Source organism: Taeniopygia guttata, chromosome 1A (genome assembly GCF_048771995.1).
Source record: "Taeniopygia guttata chromosome 1A, bTaeGut7.mat, whole genome shotgun sequence".
In the NCBI taxonomy this organism is placed as follows: Eukaryota; Metazoa; Chordata; class Aves; order Passeriformes; family Estrildidae; genus Taeniopygia; species Taeniopygia guttata.
In genome coordinates, this window is record NC_133025.1 from 66,500,524 (window position 1) to 66,526,848 (window position 26,325).

The window sequence follows — 26,325 nt, forward strand, 5'->3', positions numbered from 1 at the left end:
GTACAATTGCTAATTCTTTTATTTTTGTCCTTAGAAGATAAGATAGGGTAGAATAGGAGAAAAAACAGGGCCTGCAATTAGTGCAGGCAGAGTGTTTTATTGTGCTTTTTAAACCCCTTAAGTTGCCAATGTAGTTATAGCACTTAATTTTACAATACCCTAATCTCTAATAAAAACGTTTAATCTACAGCTTTATTCTCCTTTTGAAAAGACATTTTTGTGGGTCTCAGAAGCAAAGCATTTATGTTGTCAAATGGCACATTTAATGGCTAAAAGACTCAAACATATATAATGCATTAGCTTTCCATAAAAGGTCTTCTGACATATGATAGAGAGGTATGAATTTCATTGCTGGAAAAAGTCAGTAAATACTGAATACTATTTATGTTTGTAACTTTTGGCTGCCCTACCAAAACAAATTTTAGAATACAAACTTGTGGTCAAGAGATAGTTTTTAAGATCCCTTTTTAACTTTACTCATCAGAGCCATTTTGAATTTCAATGCCTTTAAACAGAGCAGAGCCACCTTTACTGCTGGTGTTTGCAAGACAGGATACAATGCACAAGACACTGTAAAACTAGAATTTTACGTAACCAAAACCACAGAGAACCAGATTTAAAGTTGTCATTCCATAGAATCACGTATTTATTCTCTTTCTGACTATGGCTTTTTTCATCCTTCCTGTTTTCCTCACCTTTGTTCCTACTGCATTCTTTTTTTCTTTACCTGCTCAGCACCTTATTTTCCTTTCCTCTCCCAAAATGCACATTGAAATTATTTTATTTAGCCTTAAAAATCCAGTACCATCTGAGTTAATAAAGTGCCAGTCTTCCACTCTACAAAGAACTTTATTCCCTTTTCCAGAATGAGACACTTTAATTTATAGATAGTAATTTTTGAGGGCAGCTGGGGACAATAAAACATGAAAAAAAAATAGGCTAGACTAAACATTAAGTTTTATTTTTATATCTTTTTTTTTAATCTTCTATTAAAGTAACTCATGCCCTAAACTGGGCTTGTTTTGTTAATACATCTTCCCAAAATATCCTCATGGATTTTTTTTCAAGTGTTTTTGGGGTTTTTTAATTGTGCAAAGGATCTGTGCCTGTTCATGGCCTCTTGCCTGGGGCTGCCACATTTCCCACTACCCAGAGCTCAACCTGTACTAAAATGTATTCCTCAACATCACATTGGTGATCTGCACACTCCAGTGTCAGCATCACAGGAAAAATAAAGCAGTGACACAAATTCCATGACCTTAGTGCATGAAGGTTGCAGAAGGATGCAAAAATGAACCTATTTTAGATTTATTGCTACAGTGAACCTGAAAAATCAGTTGAGGAGAGAGGGGTGAGTCTTTATAATGGCTGTATTCTCGATTAAATATAATCCAGGTCTGAAATGCAAGGAGCTCACTAACCAAAGATATGATTATTACTGAGTTAATGAGTGGGTGTGATTGCACAGGAACATGTTCTTCCTCCAGTTTTTTTGTTTTTTCTTTTTCAGGGAAAATTACCTACTAGAAATCTTTCACCCTTTCAGAGACTGATGCTTCTGCAGTGTTTAATCAGCTTAATATCTGTCCCTACTCCTCCTGACCCTTTTGCAATGAATTCAGTCCTAAAGTTTCTCCAGCTGAAAGGAGGACCTATAATTTACAAAGCACCACCTATGTCCCAATCCAAACATGACAAAAGGTTAAAAGGAGGAGACTATTTCATCCTCATTCAACAGACACAGAGCTGTGGCCAGAATGTGTGGGTCATTTTCTCAAGTCTCTGGTGAAGCAGTTATTAAATCACATCTCATACATCTCACTTCAAGAGCTCTTAATCACAAGGATTCCTTTGTTGAGGATTCTTAGTAAATGAGATAAAAATAGGTTTGGAAGGAAATTTTGTGTAACGATCAAGGAAATCCAGTTGTCAGCACTTAAATGCTGGCACTTTAGTGTTTGCTGAGGGTAAATCTGCTTTGGTGCCATACTGAGGATGAGACAGGATCTGGGAAAGGAAGGCTCCTTGGCACAGGGAGAAATCCAGGGGACAGGAAGGAGGGCAGCCTCTCTAGAACATGACTCAGACAAATTGAACTGAATCACAGCTGTGACACTGCACTTTCTTGAAGGCTGCATAAAACCATTATTCTGTCCCTAATACTAGGAAAGTGCTTGCTAAAAAAAAAAAAAAAAAAAAAAAAAGTCTCAATATTAAGACAAAATAATTTGTTCTACAAGACAGACTAATGGTTTGGCAGGGGTCAAAAGTTAAAGTAGCAGCAGTACAGTAGAGCACTCTGAGGACAGGAAAATAAAAATAAACATACAAATACATCTGCTTTGATTTGCTAATGATAGCTCTCAGCTAGACTACAGTATTTGAATGCCTGGTAGCCACTGCAAAGTGACAGCAGCTATAAAGCAAATCACAAAGAAACAGCTATTTGGAGTGACAATAATTACGTAACTGGAAATTATTTACTTTTATGTATTTAAATGGAAACAACTTAAATAGGCCTCAGATTTGGCACAATCTTCAGAAGCACAGACCAGAGCAATAAAAGACAACATATAAAAAACAACTATGCATGAGGTAGGAAAAGCAGAGAAGACTTTAAAAAACCCTCTTTCTATTTACACCTGATAAATTCTGCCCAGATATTTATTGAGAATGACCATGTTGTAAGATGGTGTGCAGATCCAGTATGATTCATAAGATTCATAATGTATCCTTGTGTTGATTAGTTTTATACATTGTAATCATGTTGGTTAAATGAGAATTTTTTATGGTTTTCAAAACATAAATAATTTTAAATGGTTTTTAATAACATAAATAATGGTTTTCAAAAATAAATAAGAGAACATATTATAATAATGTTTTATGCAGCATTAAATACTAAATCCATATCTTCTAGATAAATTTAATCTTCATATAAAGAATTCAACTTATTTTTTTTGTACATACAAATTGTTGGTTGCTCTCACTCTACTTTCTGCTTTTCTGCCCTGAAATTCCATGAACCCAAGTTTTCGAGCTCATTATTCTATTGGGAGTGTGGTGTGGAAAAGAAGGGAAAATACTGTTTGTTGGTAGCAGATTTATCTGTAGTTTTGGGAACACACTGACTATTAATGCATTTTTAATAATAATTTATATTTAAGGCTTACAGAAAGTCACAAATTTCTAATTTAATATCAGGACATGGGTTTTTACAAACCACATAAGAATTAAACTTGTGGAGCAGAACACACCAAAACAAATGAACAAATAATTTAGGAAATATTTGTAAATTCATATCTTTCATTTATTGTGTTAACTATGCAGTCCACTTCAGAGTACAAACCTGTGTGCTTAATGCACTAAAATAAAATAATGGGAGACTAATTTTTAAAAAAATCTCAGTGCATTCTGTGTTAAATTTGGAAGACAGTAGGATTTTATCAGAGTGAGCTGTGTTCATCACAAATCCAATTCAAGGATTGGCAGGATGCAGTATTCTGCAGAAAAGTCATGTAAGTTCCCCACCACACAAATATTAAAGGACAACATGTGATTTAAAATCAAGATTTAAGTCATTCTCCATAAGTACCTTGCAGAAAAGATTGAATTGATAGTTATTATCATAACCTTGGCACTCAGCTGTTCTGAAAAGAAATGATTTGTGTCATAGCTGAAATTTAAGAAGCTCTTTTTTTTTTTTCATTTCATTTGCTCTTATAAGGCTGAAGCTTCTGTCACCTATGGAAAGAGTTAGGACTCCAAAGCTGAATGTAGATACGCCAAACTATAAAAAAACTAAGGTAAAACACCAATTCTAGCAAAGGTTCATGATCACTTTTGATAATTATTGTGGATTTATACCTAGGTAACTTCATACAGAAAAGAGTCAGAAAAGTGGGGAGCTTTTTTTTTTCCTTACTTATAAGCTCTCATTTCCTTATATAATATAATAGATTTATGTGTAAAATAGTGTATTAGACAATAGACTGATTTTTTCTCTTTTTCATGCTGGTGAGATCATTGCAACTAATCTCAACTGCTGTTTGTTAAACAGTTACACAATCTGCCCTTTCACCCTTGCAGCTCAACCTCAAATTAAAACCAGCTCTTGTTAAAACTTTCATATAAAAAAAAATTGATTAGAAACTTTTGGTGGACATAAACTATATTTGTTGTTTTTTAACTTTTTTTAGTGTATGAATACAGGCCTACATGAATTATGACAAACAATGGAGTGCTGTGCAGGAATGTCAGCTGAATGAGAATAGTTTTAGAGGGGGAATTTGTGGTTACTTTGGTTTCAAGAATACACAGCATTGTAAAATAACTCTGAGGGTCGTACAAAACACACAAAAAAATACTGTCTTCAACTATATTGGCAAGAGAATAGAATATTTCAGTGAACATATGCATTAAGCAGGTAACTATTGCCAAGCGTTTTCTAACAGATTTGAGGCAAACTCTTCAGCACACCAGCTTTCTTTGCCAGCCACCTTCAAAAAAGAATCAGATTATCTAATTTTAGGCATCAATTTCACTGTGCTTTGCTGCTGTATCAACCACTTCTACCCAGAATAATTCTGTACAGAATTGTTCAGGATACATATAATGTGTCTGCCCACACATCTGAGTTTGCAAATTGGCTTGTCAGCACTCTTCAATCCCAAGTCAGGCCCAGTTATACCTATTACAAAACCCATAACATTTGTTTCACAGTTCCTGATATAGCACTGTCTATCCAAAAACAATTTCCAGTATATTTATAATAATTTCTTTCATCAGTGAAGCATTACTAGCAGCCCTACACACAGTAGCCATTGGGCAAAACACATAATGTTCCACACCCCATCTTATCCATCAGTTTACATTAATTTTCTTTGTATCTCAGAAGGTTATCACTGTAAGTTTGGTTCCAGGAAAATAGTTGTTCTTAAAGGAGCTCTTTAAAAAATGTAATCTATTTCTGTATAAAGTTGCTGAAATAACAAGGAAAAACAGAATAGCTTTTCATTCCTCAGTGTTACATTGAGTTTGTCAGACAGCAGTCAGATACATCTTCGTCTATGTAAAAGTTTCAAAACCAGAATAAAATAGCCTGAAATAGGAAATATTAAGATGTGTGTTACCCTTAATACCCTGTCATACAGATATTCACCTTTCTGCCAAAAACTTTCCTGTCTACAGCCAATTTTTGAGATGGTTTTAGGAACAGAAGCTTGCATCCTGCAGAAGAGTTTTCCATCCACGTGATCATAGCACAGTTTCTGTCAAGGACAGCAGAACTTACTTAAAAAAAAATCAATTTAATAAAGTAAGTTGCTTCATTTGGAGGGGTGGATATAACAGAATTGGAGAAAAGCTATTGGGATGTGGGAAGCCCTGTCAGAAGGGTTCCAGCAAAGCAACTATTGGATGTTGGACTATTTGTGTTTATTTTGATGAATTTTTGTCCAAATGCAAATGATGTCTGAGAATGTTTTGGGTTGTTATTCCTTCTGCTTGGGAAAATCAGCCAGCAGGGCATTCCTGTACTCTCTGTTTTGGAAGTTAAGGGCACTTCTACTCATGGCAAAAAGGAACAGACAATTTCTGATGTAGAACTTACTGAATAATATGGCTAATTATAAATTTTAGGATAATGACATATTAGTCAGGGATGTGAAAGAGTGAATGCAGTACAGTGATTGCATCTAGTACAGTGTAATGTTATATGGGAAAAGGGCTGATGATAGGAGAGAATCGATGCCATATTTCCTTGGGAAACAGAGAGATTCTCATATTAAATAAATATGAGATGCCATAAAGAAATTAGAGAAGACAATCAATTTACTGGGATACATCTGGAGTGAGTCAGAAAGACACAGGGAAGAGAAGTAGAATGCTTTTAAGATGTCTGAGTTCAACATAAGCATGATTTATGTTAGAATAAAATGGAGATAGCTTCTCTCAAGCAGAAATACTCCTGATCAGATGAGTTATGATAAGGGAAACAGAGCATCTTTATCAACAAGTGAGTTCTTGATGACTAATCATGACAAACAAGACTTCAAACACATAAATACATCACTACACTGCAACACCTCTGGGGATCTCTCAAAAAAGACAGGAGGAAAGGAAAAGTCTTCCAGAAAAAAACAAACGTGAACAAATAATTGCTGTGTTGTAAATATATTTGAATCTCAAAAGGGTTTATTAATATAACTAATTTTGGTTTTCAATTAACATTATTTTGGATTTCTATTGTATTTAGATCTTGAAGTGAAATTGCATTTTGAATTATCGTTAGTGAGCGAAGATCCACCAACTAAACCTACTTTGATTCACAGCACAGAGGTGATGTAAAAGGGGCAGGGGAGAGAAAAACAAGATTAAAGTTCTGCTTCAACCTCCTGTTCAGGGTTCAGAACAGCATGATGTCACTTGCCTTATGAATACTGGAGACCCATTCACCACTTTGACAGCAGTGCTAGAAAAAAATGCTCTGTATGGGAACCCTTGGGAACTGACAAATTGAAAAGTTGATGAAAGACATTCATACATTTTATATGACCTTTGGTAACCTTAAGGACAGGAAATATATTTTTCTTGTTATAATTTGATATGTGTCTGTCCATAATAAGTGAGCTCACAACATTTTGAAGGCTATAATTCCAAAGATTTGGTGACTGGCTGGAATTTACTGACAAAGCATTGACTTCTGGGATGTCAGCTCTTGGAATGATTACATTTCTTCCTCCATAAAAGTGAGGAAGAAATGTAATCATTTTAGGATCTTTTCAGCCTTTAGTTTAAAATAATGATTTAATTATTCATGTCCTGTTAAAGAGGAAAATTCCTGTCTCCCAGGTATCAGCAAGCAGAAAAAATTGAGATTATTTTCTCACCACTCCCTGTACTTTCTGGTTCACAAAGCTAAAGTAAGCCAAATTGCAATATTCTAACCCCATAGGAGAATAAGAATTAATCATACCAGATAGGCAACCTCTTAGAAGCATTTATTTGGTATTTTAGGGGAAGGTGGCTTTCTGTGTGCCAGAACAAACAGAAGCAATCCTTAATGGCACATGAGCAGATGATATAAAGGCCACAGGTTTCCAGTTTGTGAAAGCAACCAATGATGAGTAATTGCTTTTAATATATTCCTACCTTAAAAATTCTGAGCCTTGATTACTGCTGGTCTTTCCCCAAACACGAGTGGGGACTTTTCAGCTCTTCCTCCTGTATACAATCAAATTACATGGTCAGGTTCTGTGAGCACTCACTATTCCTTGTTTGCTTTCTGGGCAGAGAAACAGCAGCAGAAAGTGATGGTGAGGTCAGAGTTCATGCATTTTCCTCCCCCCTTAGGAGCTGGCAAAGCAGGAGAGGTGAGCCAGGGTGTACATGTCCAGCTTGCTGATCAGCTCAGAGTGAGTTTCACAGCCATACAGGGGCCAGTGGCTGCACCTCAGCTTTCTTTGGGAAAACTTCTCAAGTTCCTTTGTGATAAAGTCTCAAGCCGCATTAAGGGAAATACAGGTTGGATATTAGGAAAGAAGTTTTTTTATGGAAAGAGTGATAAAGTTCTGGAATGATCTGCCCAGGGAGATGGTGGAGTCACCATCCCTGAATGTGTTTAAACAAAGACTGGATGTGGCACTGGGTGCCAGGGTTTAGTTGAGGTGTTGGGGCTGGGTTGGACCTGATGATTTTGAAGGTCTTGTCCAACCTGGTCATTCTGTGTTTCTGTGAATTTTTGTCCTCACTGCTCCTCTGTGTAAAGGGTGAAACTTCATCTCTAGTTCCTTCCCTCCATGTCCCTAAATGGATATATTTGGAAGCATAGCAAGGCACATAGTGATGATAGAATTTGTTTTACTTATCTCACCTGTTTAAAAGAGGAGATAACTTACTGCTTCTCTGCTCTAGTACAAGACCTAACAAGCTGTGAAGTTCATGTGTGTTTTTTAATACTGTGTAAAATAGATGGTTCAGTCTTTACAGGTTTTAGGTTTTAATCTCTAGAGGGAATATAGATTTTCCTAGTTTAGCCAAAGCAGCAATCAGTACTGCTGAAGATTCAGGAGATCTGAATCTTCAATCAGAAGATTCCTCTGTGTGGTTTGGCCACAATCCTGTGTGCCTTAATACAGTGGAGATCTGCAGCAACATTTAGGGATTTCTGTGATAAGACACTAGTGCAACAATGAGGTTATGCACTACAGAGTTTGCCTCCAAGGAATTGAGATCTTCAGGGAAACTCATCAGAATTTCTACATCTTTTGTAATAAATCTTTTTGAAGGAGGAGCAGGATATGCAGCAATAGCAAGGTCCTTTGGCTTAAATGAGGATAAAATCAATTTCCTGAAACATATTCCATCTTCTTGCGAATGGAAACCAACATCGAGCAGCTTAAAAGCTGAGAGTGCTGCTCTCTGTGTGCTGCTGAAAGTCTAGTGGTTTTACTGCATTTCTTTTCCATCCACAATATTCCATTTAATTAATGACAGAAATGAAAATTTGCAGGGCCATTCAAGTACACAGAAACATAACATAAACAGTCAAATATACTGAATTGGGGTCGATAGTCTGCTGATGAAGTCAGGAATGCTAAGTTGTGCTTTCCTGTTGTTCTGTACAGCAATAGCATTCTCTTTAATCTATTTTAAAAATGGCCCACCTCAAAGTGAATTTTTGTCTTTTTCTTAACATGTCAAAAAGAAGAGAAAGTGTAAACTGTATCCCAAATTTATCAAAGGGAATGAAACAAGGTAAAGAAGAAAGAGAACATTTGTTCAAACCAAGCTAACCAACACACCAGCCAAGCAAGCAGAAAATAACTAATGTTTGATTGAGCATTTAGAGTGTATCAGCAAGTAGAAATTCACAAAGGTAAACATCTCACTGCTTTTCTTTTGACATATTTGTCATTGAATAGAACATTTAGACACAATTTTTAAAGAGCGAATGGATCAAAATAAGAATTCTAAAACATTGAACATCAATACTTCTTTATGCATATGAGTGGATCATTTAGAGGCAGAGTGCAATGTCTGTCACTTTGATAAACCAAGGAAAATGTCACAGCAAATTGACATATGGAGATAGTATTGACATATGGAGATATCCATAAGATAGGAGGTTAGAGTGAATAGGAGGTTATTATGAACTGAATTTCAGAATTTTATGGAAGCAGCAGAATAAATTCAAAGCTGAACCATAGCAAAATGTAGAGTACTATTCAGGAGCTATGGGAAAGTCTCCTGCTACAAAAATCCATTTTCCTCCAGTCCATTTCCATGTTCTCTTTTTTTAACTTCTTCTCCCTAGTCATCCTTCTTTTATCCTTCACAATCTTTTTACTCCTGTGCATTGTAATTCACTTAATTCCTGCTCCTCTAGGCTGTGCAGCTTGCTATCAAAGGAACACTAAAAACAAAGGAGAGATTTTCTGCCTGCTCAGTGTCATGTAGAAGCAATTTCAAGGGAGATTCTTCCTAAAGCTGGAAACAATCAGCTCAGTATTGATGGACTGTCTGAAGACCTGTCTGTCCATCACTTGTCGGACTGTGCCCGTAGCACTGTGACCATTAGGTGCTCCACTATTAACTCCACCTCATCTGGGCAGGCTTTATTCCTCTCCCACCTGAGTTATGACTTGGAAAAATTTTATTCCCCTCACAGGTGGAGACTGATTCTTCTGGTGCTCTTTGTCCTTGCTTAAGAGGCCAAATTGCGTTGGTTGCTCTGTGTATTTAATTGCAGGTGTTTCTGTATTGTTGCAGTAATTTTTTAGGATGTGGCTTCCCATAGCATGGATGCAGGCTACAGTAATAGTGCAAGTGCAGTTTCTTCTCAGGAATTTTTTAACAATATGCAATACTATTTTATGCAGGATAAACATATCTTTAATAAATATTCATATAACATTTGTCTAGGTTTCTATACAGCCATTGTCATAGCTACAAAACTCATTTAATACACAAACCTTTACTCAGTCTGAAAGCTTTTAGCAACAGATATTCACTCTCAGTGATATTTCACTTGATTTGACACAATTGAGGCATTTAAATATCCTTTAATATAAATAAGAAGATTTAAATAAAATATTATTTTTAAAGCTATCCTGATGTGTATAGATACTGTCTTTGTACAAACAGATTAAGAATGAGAGCAGAATAGATTTAATGTGGGATAGATTTTTATCATGACCAACAGTAAGTTTATATGTAGTAACTCCACTTGTAGAGATATTAACACTAATCTGTAATCAAAGTTGTTTTGCATCCATTTTTTTTAGGTGATTAGATAGTATTTTCCAAGGCTGTTATACTGAAAAACACAGTATTTGCTGTTTTTTAAAAAAGTATGCAGATACCAAGGAATGCTGCATATAAAGCTTCAATATTATACAATTATATTAGATACAGTAGCTAAGTCACTATTTTAAACTGCATATTTGTAAATCTATTTGGCAACCAGGGAAAAAGTTTAGCCGTCAACCACTTATTATATTATTCTCTTTCAAAGGAAAACTTTTATTATCCTGAAATATATGGCATAGCACTGAGGTTCATCTTGCTTAGATATATTTATTTTTCAATAATTCCTCAAATATGACTTTCACTACAACCTTGTTTCTTGTGAGGATTACCTGGAATCTCCTTAGAGAGAGTCTTCAATGGTACAGCATTAAACATTGAATAAGTGACTGCAACTTGCATTCTGTATGGGAATTAGAGCTTAGCCCTTTTATGATTTTTAGCTCTCCTAATTTTATTGGCTCTATTTCATCCCAAAGTGTATATATGTGCACACACATATGTTTTATAGTATCTATATATACATACACGCACATTAAATTTATATTTTAAATACATATTGGCTTTTTTCTTCCCATAAAATATGTTTGCAATGTCAGTCCTGTCCTTTATATGGCATTTCATGGCCACAACACGTTTGCAGTGACCCTGGAGGTAACAACCTCATTTATACTGTGCAGCACAGCTGGGGATTCTCTCAGAGATCCAGCATGAATTCCAAAATCAGCTGAGCTGCAGTAGCTCCACAATTCATAGAATATTATTAGCCTGGGTTTTAGCTCTTCAGGCAGAGCAGGAATGAATCTGGTTCAAGAACTAGGCTGATCAGGTTTTGGATATCCCAGTACCAAGATCAATTGTGCAAAGATTTTAGAAGGCTTTTATACCAAACAAATGGAGATTCACACTTGGCTATCCAAAGTCCTTATTTCAACAGTCTGATAGAAATATATCAGCCCTACCTTTATTGCATTCTCTGTGTTTTTTGCAGGAACAGGTCAGGAACTGTACTGCACTCTAAGAACAAATATTATTTCCCCCTCCCACCACCAGCACACTTAGGTTTTTTTTCTGCCTCCTTCCAATTCTTTTATTTTCTGATGTGGGTACTCACATTCACCAGGCTACTTGCTGAGCTCTCTTTCCTTATGGTGTGTTGGTGGCAAACAGGATCTTAATCCTTTGCACCTGAAACATCAAAGAAGAGTTCTGCTAGGTGTGAAGGGGTGCACCCAGAATTTCCTTGAAAGGGAGGAAGGTGGGGTTTGTTCAGAGCTCTGCTGGTGGGTGAACCCCTAAATTGAGCTTGCAGCTCAAGTGACATGTGTCTGGGGAAAGATGGGCATTAAATCCAACTTCCCAAGGGAAAAGTGCAATCTCCCATTTCATGCCACATTCCCTGACATGAAAACAAGTGTGAAGACTTTATTCTCTTTCTTACCACACTTAGCAAAGAGCTCATCCAACCTTTAGCCTGTGCACCTAAGAGCCTCTGAGCTGCTCAGTGCCACAGCAGCATGGAAGGTGACTCCTGACCTATGTGGTGGCCCAAAGTCATGAAAGTAATTCAGACATTTGAAAATTCAGTATTTGAATTTTCTTCAGGCATCAAAAGGCAGAATGGGAGCAGGACAAACTGAATTGAGCTCTCCTGTAAAATCATATATTGGCAGTCAGGGTTGCACAGCTGAGTAAAGAGAGAAATAGCAAAAAGGAAAAAAAGAATAGCAAACATGCTGAGCAATATATTTTGGCTTTTGAATTGTTTTCCTGCTTCTGTCTGAGGCAAACAATGCACCCAAGAAAGCACTTCTGCCACTGTTGATATGAGACTAGAGATCTGCATGGAATACTTGAAAATGCATAAATTCTTCACTAATTACATCTTAAACAAACATTTAATATAATTTCAGATTTCACCACATCATACTAATGAGCTACAAACAACTGTCCTTTGACCCAGAGCTTACAGCCCCTGGCAATTTCCTTTCTACTTAGCACATCATGAAGTCTTTAGATGGCAATTTTACAATATGACATGGTTAATAATTTGGTCTTTTAGAAGCAAATGAAATAGAGAATATTCTTCTAGGGAATTGAAATTATCAGGATTATGCTGCCTATGAGGAGCTTAATGAAACAGGAACAGAAGCATCAAAGTCACTTTTGACTGCAGAATTTAATGATAAATGTATTGAGCTCTTTTCATTTCTGCTTCAACTTTTTGCTTATAAAAATATTGTGCCAATATCAGTAGGAATTAGACACTGGAATTACCTACTCTGCTGCAAGGGTAAATTTGAAAATGCTCTCACCTCATCTAGTCTGGTTCTATGTGTTCAGAGAATTGACAGAAATACCCTTTATATAGGAAATTCTTATACTAAATCTTGCTTTTAAAAAAAAGTCCTGGAAAACCTCAAATTCTAAAGTAATGATCTATGGCAAGCAAAAATCCAAGGTTTTTTTGCACCTAATTTCTAACAAAGCACTGTGAGCTTCATGTATTTACTTTCCCACTACATAATGGTCAATCACTTCACAGAAATTAAACAGAATTTCACTCTACTGGATCCAGAAAAGCAGCATGGGAAGTTTTTTAAATATAGTTTTTATATCTTTCTGGTGCAAAAGAAGTGACCAGAACACAGTTCTTCAGCTACCTTCAAGCTGTGTCAGGAAAGATACTAATATTGCTCATTTTATGCCCACAAATTGCTCATTCTGAGCATTTTCTTACAGCTGTAAGGGAACTCCAGTGGAAAAATGAGTTGAACCACACAGCTGAACCTCCTCAAATTCAGAAGACATTGAACACTCTTGTTCAGAGCTTAAATGGACAAGGTACTTCATTTGACTGTTGAGTTTTTGTCCAGAGCAAGAATAAATGCTTAGCATTTAATTTACTGAAGCTTCTTGCCTTTTGACAACACTTCTGGATCTAGTGGTATTAATTTAAAGAAAATTAATCAGCATATGCTATACTTAAGACAAAAAAAATTGCAGCAGAATCATGTAAATTAAGTTCTAAAATAGATTTGAGCAAAGGACTGAAAAATGGTCTGTAGAAAATTTCTTCAGGCAGGTCTAAAGTTCACAGTTAAAAGAAAAAAACATTTCTGTTGTTGTTTGTACCTGCCTTATCAGGTCCTTCATTTTGCATGATCAAATTCAACCAAGTGTAGCATCATGGTAGCTATATCATACTACTCCTCCCAGTGGAAATAGTCACATGATTATAAATAATGAGACATTTAAGTACTTCGTTGAACTGGGACTTAAACAGAGGAGCCAGAAAAGAGCTGAAGGCAAAATAGAGCCAATGCATTTTAATCTTCTCTTTCTCCCCATGAATACTTCATGGGAAATAACAGGTTGTTTTGAAAGAACCTAAATTTTAAGCACAGTTTGTCCCATAATCTGTATCACACATTTGGCAGCCTATGTAACTTCGGTAACAGAAAATAAATTATTGCACATCAAATACCAAAATGTTAATTATGTTTTTCATTGGCTTCAGATAAATCCATATTTTGTAATAGATTTAGGCATATGGAACTACAGCTCAAGGGCTGAGACAACAGCTTGGTTCTTGCAGGGCTTACAGATCACAGAAAGCATGTTTCCGATGTGTCTTTAAAATGACCTTTTGATGGAAAGAGAAAGAATAAATATATCTGCTCAGTGAATACATACAGCACTGGATGATAATTACTAAAGGAACTGGTCTGAGCAAGAATATATTAGCAGATAATGTTAATTATTGAAGAAAGAACAACAGAATAAATTTGCATGTAGATATTAATATGGAAAGCAATGGTACTGAATCTATGTAATACAGTACCTGAAGCAATCACATTTATTTTATGGACTTGAAAAACTGATGAACAAGAAGGTGACTTCTTACTGCAGATGTGCTTCGGGCATTGCTTCATTAACAATACAAGAATGGATAATAAATACTTCAAATAAGCTGTGCTTCTTGTATCTGTCTCTAATGACTATGTAATTAAAGTAAGTTGAAAATGGGAAGTCTTGTGTGAAATATAATTCTTAAATAAAATTAATATCTTCAGCGAACTGGAAATTCTTTTTTTCTCAAAAATAATCATAGGGATTTGTAAAAGATATTTACTAATGAACTTGTAAGCATTGGAAACAAAACCCCACTTTTTGTCATCTGTTGAATGCTATAAAGCAAGAAAGAGCATAAGGAAACTTGATGACTTGGAACATGCCTGGTTCTAAAGGGAAGTTACCTATGATGCTTCAAGATCAATGGAGTCAATGGTACAGAAAGGACAACACAGCTGTTCAAGGCATTTTTTTCATTTTTCCATCCAACACAAAGCTTGAGGAGCTTTTCCACCTGTGTGAGCCTGGTTTCTGAGTGGTGAGCTTATCAGAGCAAATCTTGTTAATAGTATCTTCAATGTAGGGTGAAAAAACCCCAAAACTCTACAACCACCCCCATCACCCCCAATAATTTGTTCATCTTCCCTTTATTTATCCTGTTTCAGAAACAAAGTGTTTCTGTCTGAAACCAAAGACATTTATTGAAACCTAGTTATTTGTTTGTTTTTCACTGAAACCAGTCTCTAGGAGGTTCATCTGTCAATTCCCCACTCAAAGAGAAGTGGCTTATAGGGCATTTATTTTTCTTAACCTCTAGAGGAACTTGCACTCTTCCAGTCATAGAATTCCCATAGTGGGATACACTTCCCAGTATGCTGTCCCAACCTCCTGTCCCAACTGAACCCCAAATTAAACATTCCCTTCCAAGGGAAAGAAATGTCAGTAGGTGGGCAAAGAAGGAGCCATAGAAATGGGCATTTCACCATGTGCCCAGGTAGAATGACTGGAGGATTGATGCCACTGTGACAGTCTCCAGCCATGAACACGAATGACTGTGAGCACAAACCCATATTTTCATCTCAGTTGAATGTATAGGCTTTAGTATGGCCTGATCTATGTATTTGGGGTAAAGTCTAACTCCTCGGTGGGCAGGCTGTGTCTCAGAAGTCAGATAACAGTAAAATTACATGAGCAGCACTATACTCCATGTTTTGTCTTCCTCAGGCTTCTGAACTTGTTGTGTTTAAGAATAAACATGTGTTTAAGAAAAAGCAATGAATAAGTGAGTAAGCAAAGACTTTTGATCCTTTGCTTTCTGCCAGTGAAGATGAGCACACCTAAATAGCTTCAGGCTTGCCAGGGGCTGGTGCACTCATCTGAGATCTGTGCAGGTAGATCTTGAGTTTTTGCAGAAAAAAAAGCTGTTGTACATGAGAGCACAGCAGCATGCTTGAGGATGTAGGTTTGCAATTCTAAATTTCAACCAGGATAGAAAATTTCTTGTTTCTTAATGCTTTTTCATTTTGTGAAATAAACTTTCATCAGCTATCAGAGAATTTCATTTGGGATCATGGCTGCTTTGCACACTTATCCCATATAATTATATTAATCCCTACCTCAGTTTTTAAGAGCCGACCCTTGTTGTCTCTAATCTAACCTAGACACTGACCTTCCATTCCCCTGAAAATGTGTCTCATCTGTACTTCTGGGGACATACAGAGGGACAGCCCCTAGACAGGTCTCATTTGCAATCTCTGTCACTATCAGAAGACTTTATTAGGATCCTAGGATGCTAAAAAATATCTCAGGATATTTTCTGTGTATTAATTTTAGGATGTGAGGTAGTTCCTTTTTCCATCCAAGGATAAATGATTACATTAATGATCTAATATAGCATGGGTAATTTGTTTAAAATATTATTTTTTTTATTATCATAATAATCATCATTAGCATCTCTTATTCCTTCAGTTTTTATGTTACTATTATTATTATTGTTGTTGTTGTTGTTGTTGTTGTCTCTTATTCCCTCAGTTTTGTATGGTGACAATTCCAAAGCCTTTCTATAACAAATATGTCTCATAACTTTGGAGAATCCCAGGATACTATGCTTTGAATTGCTCAAAATAGTTATTTTTTGAAACAGTGACTTTTTGAAACCATTCCACATGTTTTATAACTCTGAAGCTTTCATTAAAAAGGACTGTAAAATCCACTATTTGGGCAGGAATGGCATACTGACATACAGACTTAGACAATATCTTGCACTTGGCCTGTACTAAATCTGCTTTTTCAGATTTACTGAAAATTTTAAGCCATTCCTACTGTAGAAGGGAAAATAATCCTTGAATTTAGTCTCACTATAGCTGCAGCATTAATGTGTTGATTGTTTGAGCTCAGTGAGAGAGAGACACTTGACAGGAGGTTCTGTGGATTTCCTTCATTTTTATTTCCTCTGTTTTAAAATAATATTTTATTTTCTTTCCCAGAATTTGGAAAGGAATGGGCAGTAAGGCATATAGTGGAGATTTTAGGACAGACTGCAAGCTGGAAGACATACAAGCGAGGTGTTTTGTTTTACAAAAATGGTCTTTTCCATTCCACAAATGGAAACAAAGAAAAAATTTTTGGAAAATGTAAAGAGGAAAATATGAATTTCTTCCAATGACTAGGAATACTGATAGACTTTGCTTTCTGCCAACAGATAACTGGAGTCTTTACTGTCTGTTACAGATTTACCTATCTATTCTGAAACAAAAAATAAATTAGCTTTTAATTCCACACATATATTTGAATATGAAACCATTACACTTGTTTCACTGTTTTCATTTTGATAGGTTTTCCAGCTGCTGTAGTACCAGCAAAACAAGAAGCAAACTTTATAATGGGAACATTAAATATTCACTCCAAATACTAAGTGTCTTCTCATTTTAATGCAGCTGTAAGCTGGCAATGAAGTCCAAGCTAAACTCTAATGTTACTGGCATAATAAATATGAAAATTTTCTTTACAGCAACAATTAATGACAGATTCAAAATTATAATCAGAAATAAAAAAATTGAGCCAATTTGGCTCAGGTACATTTGTACCAACTAGGTGATTCCTATGAGCCTGAAAACCTGAAAATGGAGGAGCAGAATTTTAATAAGTTCCTGTTTTATTTTGAAAGAAAATTACACCTCTGTGTAAAGCTGTTATGAACTTGTGGAGCAGGTAATCTTCTCCTTGAGACAAAGAACCATGGCTGCTAAGGAGCAACCCAAGATAAGAAGAACCAAAAGATATCTGATGATAATATATTTTGAAGGCACAAAGCAAGTCTTTACCAGCAGATTATTATGATTGTAAATAAGACAGAGCTTCAATTCCAGATGTGCTGTGCTCCTGACTGCAGTGGAAAACTGCTGCTTGATAAGGCTGGACAACTTGAATTTTTGTTTTTGTTGTAGATATAAATATGCATATATTACATGTGCCAATCCTTCATTTCTTTTGTTAAAATACAGGGAACTGGAAAAAAAAAAAAGAGGGTTTCACAAGGAGCTATAAGAATGTAAATAGTTTTCAAAGCACTAGAGAGAAAAGGAGGCTATTCTAGGAATAAAGATAATAAAAGTTGGCATGAATTCCTGTGCAACAACAAAAACTCATTTATAGACAAAAAACAAGCCATTGCAACTAAATCTCAAAGACATTCAGAGCCACAAAAGTATATAAATAAAAGTTCCCTGAAGTTTTCCATGGAGGTGTACACCTTCAGCTTCTTCTCATAATGTTTATTCTACCCCAAGTTTCCACTGTCCAAAAGAAATTAAAAAAAAAAAAATCCAAGCCCATCCTGAAGAATGTAGAGGGAAAATTGAAAAAGCCTATTTTGTAATTACCTTTCCCAGATTAATTTCATATCCTTGCAAAAAATGTGTGAGCATTTTCAGTCAGATCAGAACATTTATTCTGCTGAAATTCCATCCTTCTGAGGAGCTTTTGTTGCAGATTCTCATTTCATGGATTCCCTCTTTTACAGAGGAAGGAAATTGAAAGAAAATGAAAAGTTCATAAAGGTAGACTGATTGACTGATACTGCAATATTAAATGCTTTTTCTTATTGCACTCCTTGCTACAGTTTTGCCATATAGAAACAGCATTTTAAAGTAGAGAGAATTTAATTCAACAGAACCAAAAAGTGTATTGCAAAATGCCATATATTTGCATCTCATAAGGGATTGATCTAGTGGAATAAATATTGAAACTGAAAGTTGTTTAACTGTTTAGTCTTTTTCATTGTTCTTTATTATTCCCTATTCTTTGTTCATGTTTAATATTTCTGAAAAAAGTGATTTTTTCAAATCCAGAATTTCTAGTGTTATATCTGTGTCTGTTAGCACTTAAATCTATGCCCAAAATTTCTTCTATTTTTTGGTACTGCAGATGTAAACGACACTCCCAACAGCCCATCTTCATTATAGCAGCCCTAGGTTGTATAAAATTTTTATTAAAATTACTTTTACTTTCAATAAAGAAATAAACACATATTCAACCAAATTCCATGTAAAGACAGCTGCTTGCTCATTGAGTGGTGTCCAGCAGCAACCAGATCCAAAAGGATTGGATCTCAGCAGCAGCTGTGGGGTGAAAAGAAAATGACCCATAGGTAATGCAGCTCTCTCTGAAGAATCAAGGGAGCACAGAAAATGCTCTCTATGCTCCACCTTTTTCCTTGTACAGCTGCATTTATTTCTCTTGGAAATTAATTATCATATCCAGATACATAGGGAAAGGAACCTCCCAAATCAGAGGGCATTAAGTATGCAAAATCTTCATTTTCCTTCAAAAGAATAACCTGAAGATGCTCATTTTTGCACGATGTTTTTTCTCTTCAAAACCATAGCAATGTGTAGTTCTTGATGACATTTTAAAACCAAGACAATGAAAGCAATCATGGCCAGTCAGCAGTGAATCTCTAAAGCCACATGTATTTACAAAAGGGCATGTTCAAGACTTGTAGCACTGCAATTCTCACCAGCTGTGATGAACAGCAGCAAAATCTTATGCTTATGTTAAAAACATCTAATATTTGTCAGAATAATGCTTACATGTTCACACTTTTTCCCCTAAGTGTAGTGTTTATAGTAGTGCTTGAAATTAAACTTTGTTTCTGTTGAAACTCTAATTAAAGTGATGTTTACAGAAAACAGCAAAGTTGGTAGGCATTTGTAAGAATTTAGGATAGATGTTAGGAAATAATCACTATCACAGTTTGAAAGTAAACCAAAATCACATGCATTCCTTTGGCCTTTGTAATAAGTACTGGGAGAAGGGAGTTGCATTACTTTATTCTTTAATGCTGCAACACCCAGCCTACATCCCTGGTCAGTCCTGAAATATCTTCTGCACTATCTATAAGAAATTTATTCCTCCAGTGTCCTGATCTTCCTTTTGTTCATGTGCCTGTATAAGGGATTTAGAGATAAATGCATGAGCAAAGCCTGAAGGCTGAATATACAGGGGTTCTGTAGCAATGAAAGAAATCTAGATATTATGTGCCAATCCTTGCCAATCTACCATACCAACTTCCTTAAAATCAATGTTTCATTTGGTGTGATGCTACATAAGTGAATATAATTTTGGTTAAACATACGAAGGAAAGTAAGAATTTACTTATTATCTCACATGTAGCACTGTGCTGCCTTTGACATTTTGACCATTACTGGTAAAGTACTTGAAAACTACATGAAGAAAGTAGAAAAAAACCCCAAAAAAGTCCCAGATTATTTCCAGTCACTGCAGACCTGAATTATTTTTAAAGTGGTGATTGACTGATGGAAGTCTCTGTACTCTCCTGAGTGATGCAGAAATAAATCAATTAAACAACTCCATTTTGTCTTTTGTCCCTGTTTTTTATTTAGGTCATCATATCAAAGATAGCATCTCAGTAAGCATTGAGGCACTTTAGCACTGGAGACCTTGGTGCTCAGATGCTGATCACTCCATAGTTTATTCTGGTTCATAAAATCATGAGTAACAGGGAATTCCTTGACAGATTTCCCCCTATATATCCTCTGACAAAACCTGAATGTTTACCAGAATGTCAACACAAAACTTGGTGTCCTCAGCTTTCACAAGTTTCATAAAACTCGTGGCAAACTGCCTTTGGTCTGTCACATTGAGAGTCTCACTCAGCCTTGCTGACAGCTACATGGAAGCTGGCAACTTTGAAGCAGTTTGCCTGGAGAAGAATGCCTGTAAAATGAGTGGGAAATGGGAAATGGAGTCAGGGTGAAAGTCCAGCCTGATTTCCAAAGGTTGTCCCAATGATTGGAAGGCTGATTCTGGTGTGCCTCAAAGCAGGACATGGACAGCTGCTCTTGCCTGGGCTGGTTTTCAGGATACAGCAGTTCCCTGCAGTGAAGTGGGAGTTCGGGCGGCCTCCTAACCCTGTGGGGTGGCCTCCTAGCCATTTGGAGTGGCTTTCCACCCCTTTGGGGTGGCCTCACCAGCCATTTAGGGTGGCATCTCAGCCTTTTGGGGTGTCCTGTCACCGTTCCCCAACATCCACCATCACCCTGTGCTGTGGAGTCGGCTGGTTCCCCAAGGCCCAGAGAAGGGACTCCCCCTGAAGCTGCTGCAGCGACTCGGTAGCAAAGTGCTGCTGCTTTTTTGGGGAAGATGTTGTGGTGACCTCCTGCCTCACCAGCTTGTCACCTCGCAGCAGAGCAGAGAGGCTTCGGACAAGCTGGCCAAAATCCTCAGGAGGACGACACTGGCCGAGGTGGCTGCAGGTGCCTCCCACCTCGGCACAGGGTGTGGGACATCCTGAGGGTGGCTGAAGGCAGGGTGTGGGAGACATTTTGTGCTGGAAGGAAGGACAAGGCACATGGTGGTGGCAGGAAGGAGCCTGTGCTGGGTGGTTTGTGACATCACCAGAGTGGCAGTGCAGCAACACTGGAAGGATGGGGACGAACGTTCCGCGCCGCCTGAGCAGCGCGCAGGGGCATGAGGGCTGTGAGCCCGAGCCAGGGGCTGGCAATGCCACTGCAGTGAGGGGGCTGGAGCACAGCCGCCATGGATGAGAACAGATATCCTTTCCCTCTGCTGCCTTCTCCTCCTCCTCTCCCTTCCCTGCCCTGTGACAGCTGCCATTGGGACATGCCCCCGACATGTCCCTCTCCCCTCAGGCCTGGGCACACAGGAGGGTGGCAGGGATGGCCTGGGGCAGCCAGTCCCGTCAGCCAGGGCCGGGTGATAATGTTTGGGGGGTCACAGTGCTGGGGGCACTCATTCCTTGGTGTTTCTCAGCACTTCCCACCGTTCCCTGCCGCTGTTGAGTCCCTTGGGCCCCCCCACATTTCCCTCCTCTCCCTGCACCCCTTTCTGCACCCTGAGCACCCCCAGATCTCCATCACACCCTCCCTTCAGCCCTTCTGGCCGCTGCCCTCTGAGTCTCTGAGGACAGAGCAGAAATCTCTTCCTGCACACCTCAGGGCCTGCTGCAATTTCAGAGGTCAAAAGACAAGGATGTTCTAGAGTATGAGAAAAGGAAAGCACAATCTTCTTAGGTTTAACAAAATTAAACTTCTCCCCCTCATCCTCCCATTAATGGGCAATTTCGTGGGCCAAAATCTTCCTTAACCCCATGTCTCATACGTGGTTTTGGAATATCATTCAGAATGATTTCAAAACTGGGAATATTGATTTTGAGGGTTGCATGAGGCTGCTTGAAAAAATGCAAATAAATTTTGATGAAGACCATTTAAAACATATTTTCAAGGTAAGGTGTATGTACATTAAAAAATTAACAGTTTAGAAGTTCAGTTACACACATCATACATTTGCTGATTTTTTCAAGTTGATTTTTTGGGAAATATATTTCGTGCTAAAGTGGCATGCAAAATCAGCAAAGAATTTTCCTCCTCCAGGTCTTTTGTTTCTGTGTAAAATAGATAACCCATGGCTTGCATTTGAATCATAGTAATTTAGATTGGAAAATACCTCTAAGATCACTGAGTCTAACCATTAATTCATTGAAAACTCCACCTCTAAACCTTGTCCCTAAGCACCACATCTACAGGTCTCATAAATGCTTTCAAGGACTGGTAACTCAGATGCTTCCCTGGACAGCCTGTTCCAATGCTTGACAACACTTTCAGTGAAGAAATTTTTACTAATAGCCAATCTAAACCATCCCTGGCACAATCTGAGTCCCCTTCTGCTTGTCTACTGCTGGTTACTCAGAGAAGAGACTGACATCCGTAACTCTGTCTTTTCACCACAACGAATTAATGTCAGATGGAAAACACATCGATTTTGATTCCCAGATATTTTGTAAATGACCAGGCTTGAGAAAAGTTAAAACATTCTGGTTTTATCCTATTCAGCTTATTCTGTGATCAAGCTAATGAGCCCAGATGCATCTGTCTGCTGCTGGGCAGAGCCATGAGAGCAACTTCCTCAAAATCCTCTTGCCAGGAGGACAACATGGACTTGTCTGAGCTGCTCAGGCTTTAGATCCAGCACACATTCATTCCATCCTCCACTACACCTCTCCTGTAGTATTTAAGAGGTGTGCCTGAATGGATGGGAATTGCACTCTAACCCCCAGGGAAAGGATTTGGCCTTGAGATGTGGCAGTGTTTAAGGGATTTCCATGAAGGTTACACCATCCAGCTAGAAACTGGACTTAATAAATTAATTTAGTGTAGGTAAGCAAACTACTGCCAAGAAGATCTTGTCTGTGAGCAAATACTACAAAACTGCGTGCCTTGGCACATACAGGGTGTACATGTTCTTCATGTAATGACTCACAAGATGTAAGGTTTTCCCCTTTACCTCATTTTTTCCCCCAAAACAGCTGTCTGGTAATGCTGTTTCCCTAAGGGAGTGAAAACAAGTGTGTGTATAGATATATATAAATAGATGTTTACTTATTTATTTATTTATTTACACATTTATATATATATATATATATATATATATATATACACACACACACATATATATATATATATATAATTCTTTTGAGAATGTTGCAAGCAGCTGGCTGATTCTGTCCTGATTTGGCAGAGAAGAATTAGCTATGGCAAGTCAGAAGCTTTCAGGTCATGAGAAGGAAGGCACTAAGTTTTCCTCACCCTGTATTCTTCTCTCATTGTTTGCCTTGTCAAGGCAAGGTAGAAGCAGCAGCATGAGCTCAACCCTGGCTAGAGAGGCTTCCTGTGGTTTTGGAACTTGCAATGCAAGGAGATAGTTGCCAACCTAGCCAATCTCTTGAGAACTTAAAAATACTTCTCACTGTTTCCTCTATCTTCCCCCTACTTTGGTTTCTGAGAGTGATCGTCAGCTGTGGGTAGAGAAGAGAGGAATTATTTGTGGGAAGTGACCTGCAAAGAACAAGTCTAATCTAGCTGTATTTAACAACTTATTATAGCCAGTAGCCTGATCTAGTTATTTATAGCAGTACTGTTAGGTGTTCTTTGCTATTTGAGAAAGATTTATAAGTGTTCAGTAGTTTGGGGGGCTAAAATATTTAATCAGTGTAATAGCATGTAAAAATTCATTGTGGGAGGGAATCTTACTGACGTCATTGTCAGTAACTACAGATCAGCAGTTAATCTAATGGTTATACATAGCAAAAAAAACATTTTCTAGAAAACTAATTTTAAGGAATAATCTGCTTTTTTTCCCTTGTCTGTTCTCTGAGTTTGTTTTACTGTAATACTCTTTTGAGCAATATGAACATTAAGGTTTAAGGAATAATAAATTTTCATATAATTTCTCCCAGGACTCTTTGTCTCTTCTTTTTCTGAACAACAAAGATTTGATGTGCATTAATAAAAATAGGAATGATAAAAATCTACCCCAAAAAATTGTAAGAATATCTTTTTATAGTGGCATGATTTTTATCACTTTAATTTGGAGAGCTCTCTTGTGTAGTATTAATGCCTGTATTTCAACAAAAGGCAACTAAAATAGGAACTTTAAATTTTTGCCCAGCTTCTCTTTGTGCCAGTAACTAAGTAAACATCTTTCAAGCCCGGATAGACTGTTTATTTCCAAAATAAGTTGGTATTTTCTGTTCCTGCTTAATGGTTATGAGCAAATTTGTCATATTGTTATGAACATTAAATATTGGATTGAGGATATCAACTTTAGATGGGGAATTTCTCAGCAGTAATGAAATGTGTATAATTCGAATTTGTACAGAAATATTTTCTTGCTAGTGATTTCTGTTAAAAACAATCATTATTATTCTCTTTCACAAAATCAAAGCGAATACTGAAGCACTGATTTGTGATTTTTTTCACTAAAACTCCCCATTAAATTTAATTCTGTACTTGTTTTTGTTATCTCATATATTTTTATTCCTATTGTACTTATCCAGAGGTACAGTAGGAACTGTACTGTATAGGAAGGAATTGGCAATGGATCGTTATACTTGTAGTTTTTCTGATATGGCTTCAAAACCAATCTAATTTAGCAGTAATCCAAAATCTTGATCAAAGAGCAGCCAGAGCTCAAGTAAGCAATTTCCTGTTTATAGACACTTTTGTGGAAGCCAAACCAGCCATTGGAAGTGCCGTGTTTTGGATGCTGGAACTTGGCCTCTTTGGCAGTCTCAGTTTAAGGAGCCAACAATTAGGAATTTTCATCCGTTTACAGTAATGATCACTGAGGCAGTGGATTGCCATTTGTTTGTGATTTTTGTGAGCAATTTTGTCAGCAGATATCTCTTAATTTGGCAACTTTTAAAAATTATTTAGGCTAAAATATTAGAAACATTTATATTTTGCATGCAGCTACTTATTTTGGATAGAAAATTTTAAGGGAAAAATTGAATTAAACCTGAGAAAAACACAAAAAGGCATAAAAACTATTAGTCTACTCAAATTCTTTTGCCCTTTTAACTTTTCTTTTGGCTTTTATACCGAAACACTGAAATTAATTACTATACTAACATTTTGTTAGCTCTATGAAAACAAACTTACAATTCAAGAATTCTGAGAGTGTGAATAATTAATCTAAGTTAAACATTTTGGCTTGTTAAGAGTAGAACATGATCTCATAGGTTATTATAAAATATCATCTTCAAATTTTGAGTGTTTCTTATTTGAAGTGTTAAAAGACTTGTACCTCTTGAGAATTTGGTCATCCTTGTTTCATTTTTAAGATTACTGGTGCTGTTTTTGTATGCAAATTTCACTGACAGTATTTAAAATTTGGTGCCAATAGCTGTTGGAGAGGTATTACATGAAATAAATTTTCCACTTGATAAATTTTATGCTGCACATTTATTTTAATGCATAACATTTTAGATATTTTCTACCACGTGTTTTAATATTAAAAAGGCATTAAATCTAAATTTATTGTATTTATTTAGATGTTAATTATGTCATATGGTCCATTTTACTTTATATAAAATATTTGCAGCACACAAAGTGTAATCTAAAAGTTGAAGAGTTTAATCTGATTGTAGCCACTGTTGCCTGAGGATTCTTCTATGATTCTCAATCCTGGGGTCAGTTATAAAAAAATGTTTGGTGCATAACTTTGTATATATGCATGTTGTTTTATTGATGTTTAAAAAAACTCTTTTGGTTGCTTTTTTTCCTCAGAAAACCCTTGACAAACACTCAGGAGATATAATTAGCATGGATGACTTCAAAGCAATTTATCGAGCTCTTGTACACAGACCTGAATTTGAAGAACTGTTCAAGGCTTACTCAATGGATGGCAACATTCTACCTGATGGCCAGCTCCTTAAATTTCTTGCAAAAGAACAATTTCAAACTGAAGCTAATGAAACAACTGCCTTAGAAATTATTATGAAGTATGAACCCATTGATGAAGGTATGCACAGTAAATTATTTGATATCTAGCTCTGATTTATTGTGCTCCTCTCAATGACTGTGTTTTGCAAAACCTCATATCTTTATTTCTTCTAAAGCATGTCTTTTCGTCTATTTAATATTTTTCTTCCTGTATTTTAATTTATTTTCATTTTTTTTTCTCCTTTCTCTGCTCTCTTATTTTTTCTGCCATTTCTTTACCTTTTTTTTTTCTAGTCCTTCTATAAATTCTGTCCTTCAGCTCATTACAAACCATTTTAAATTTATTTTTCTTAAGATTCTTATCTGACATTGTTCTTGTCTTCTCATTACACTGTCTTCTCTC

At 36.7% G+C, this 26,325-nt stretch overlaps 2 protein-coding genes across 2 annotated transcripts in view; one reads left to right on the plus strand and one right to left on the minus strand.

Annotated features, from left to right (window-relative positions):
* Positions 1-19,488: 19,488 nt before the first annotated feature.
* On the minus strand, positions 19,489-21,550 carry CAPZA3 (capping actin protein of muscle Z-line subunit alpha 3). The gene is given in 6 exon segments (XM_072923945.1): positions 19,489-20,214; positions 20,216-20,338; positions 20,340-20,419; positions 20,421-20,521; positions 20,524-20,648; positions 20,697-21,550. Coding segments are annotated over 6 exon segments (1,191 nt in total). The 5' UTR covers positions 21,317-21,550; the 3' UTR covers positions 19,489-20,072.
* Positions 21,551-21,775: 225 nt separating this feature from the next.
* Positions 21,776-26,325, plus strand: part of PLCZ1 (phospholipase C zeta 1) — a 44,082-nt gene continuing 39,532 nt past the window's right edge. The window contains exons 1-2 of the mRNA XM_002196519.7: positions 21,776-21,925; positions 25,767-26,001. Of these exons, the coding sequence (XP_002196555.5) occupies positions 21,791-21,925; positions 25,767-26,001 (370 nt within the window). The 5' untranslated portion in view covers positions 21,776-21,790. The remainder of the gene's footprint in view (positions 21,926-25,766; positions 26,002-26,325) is intronic.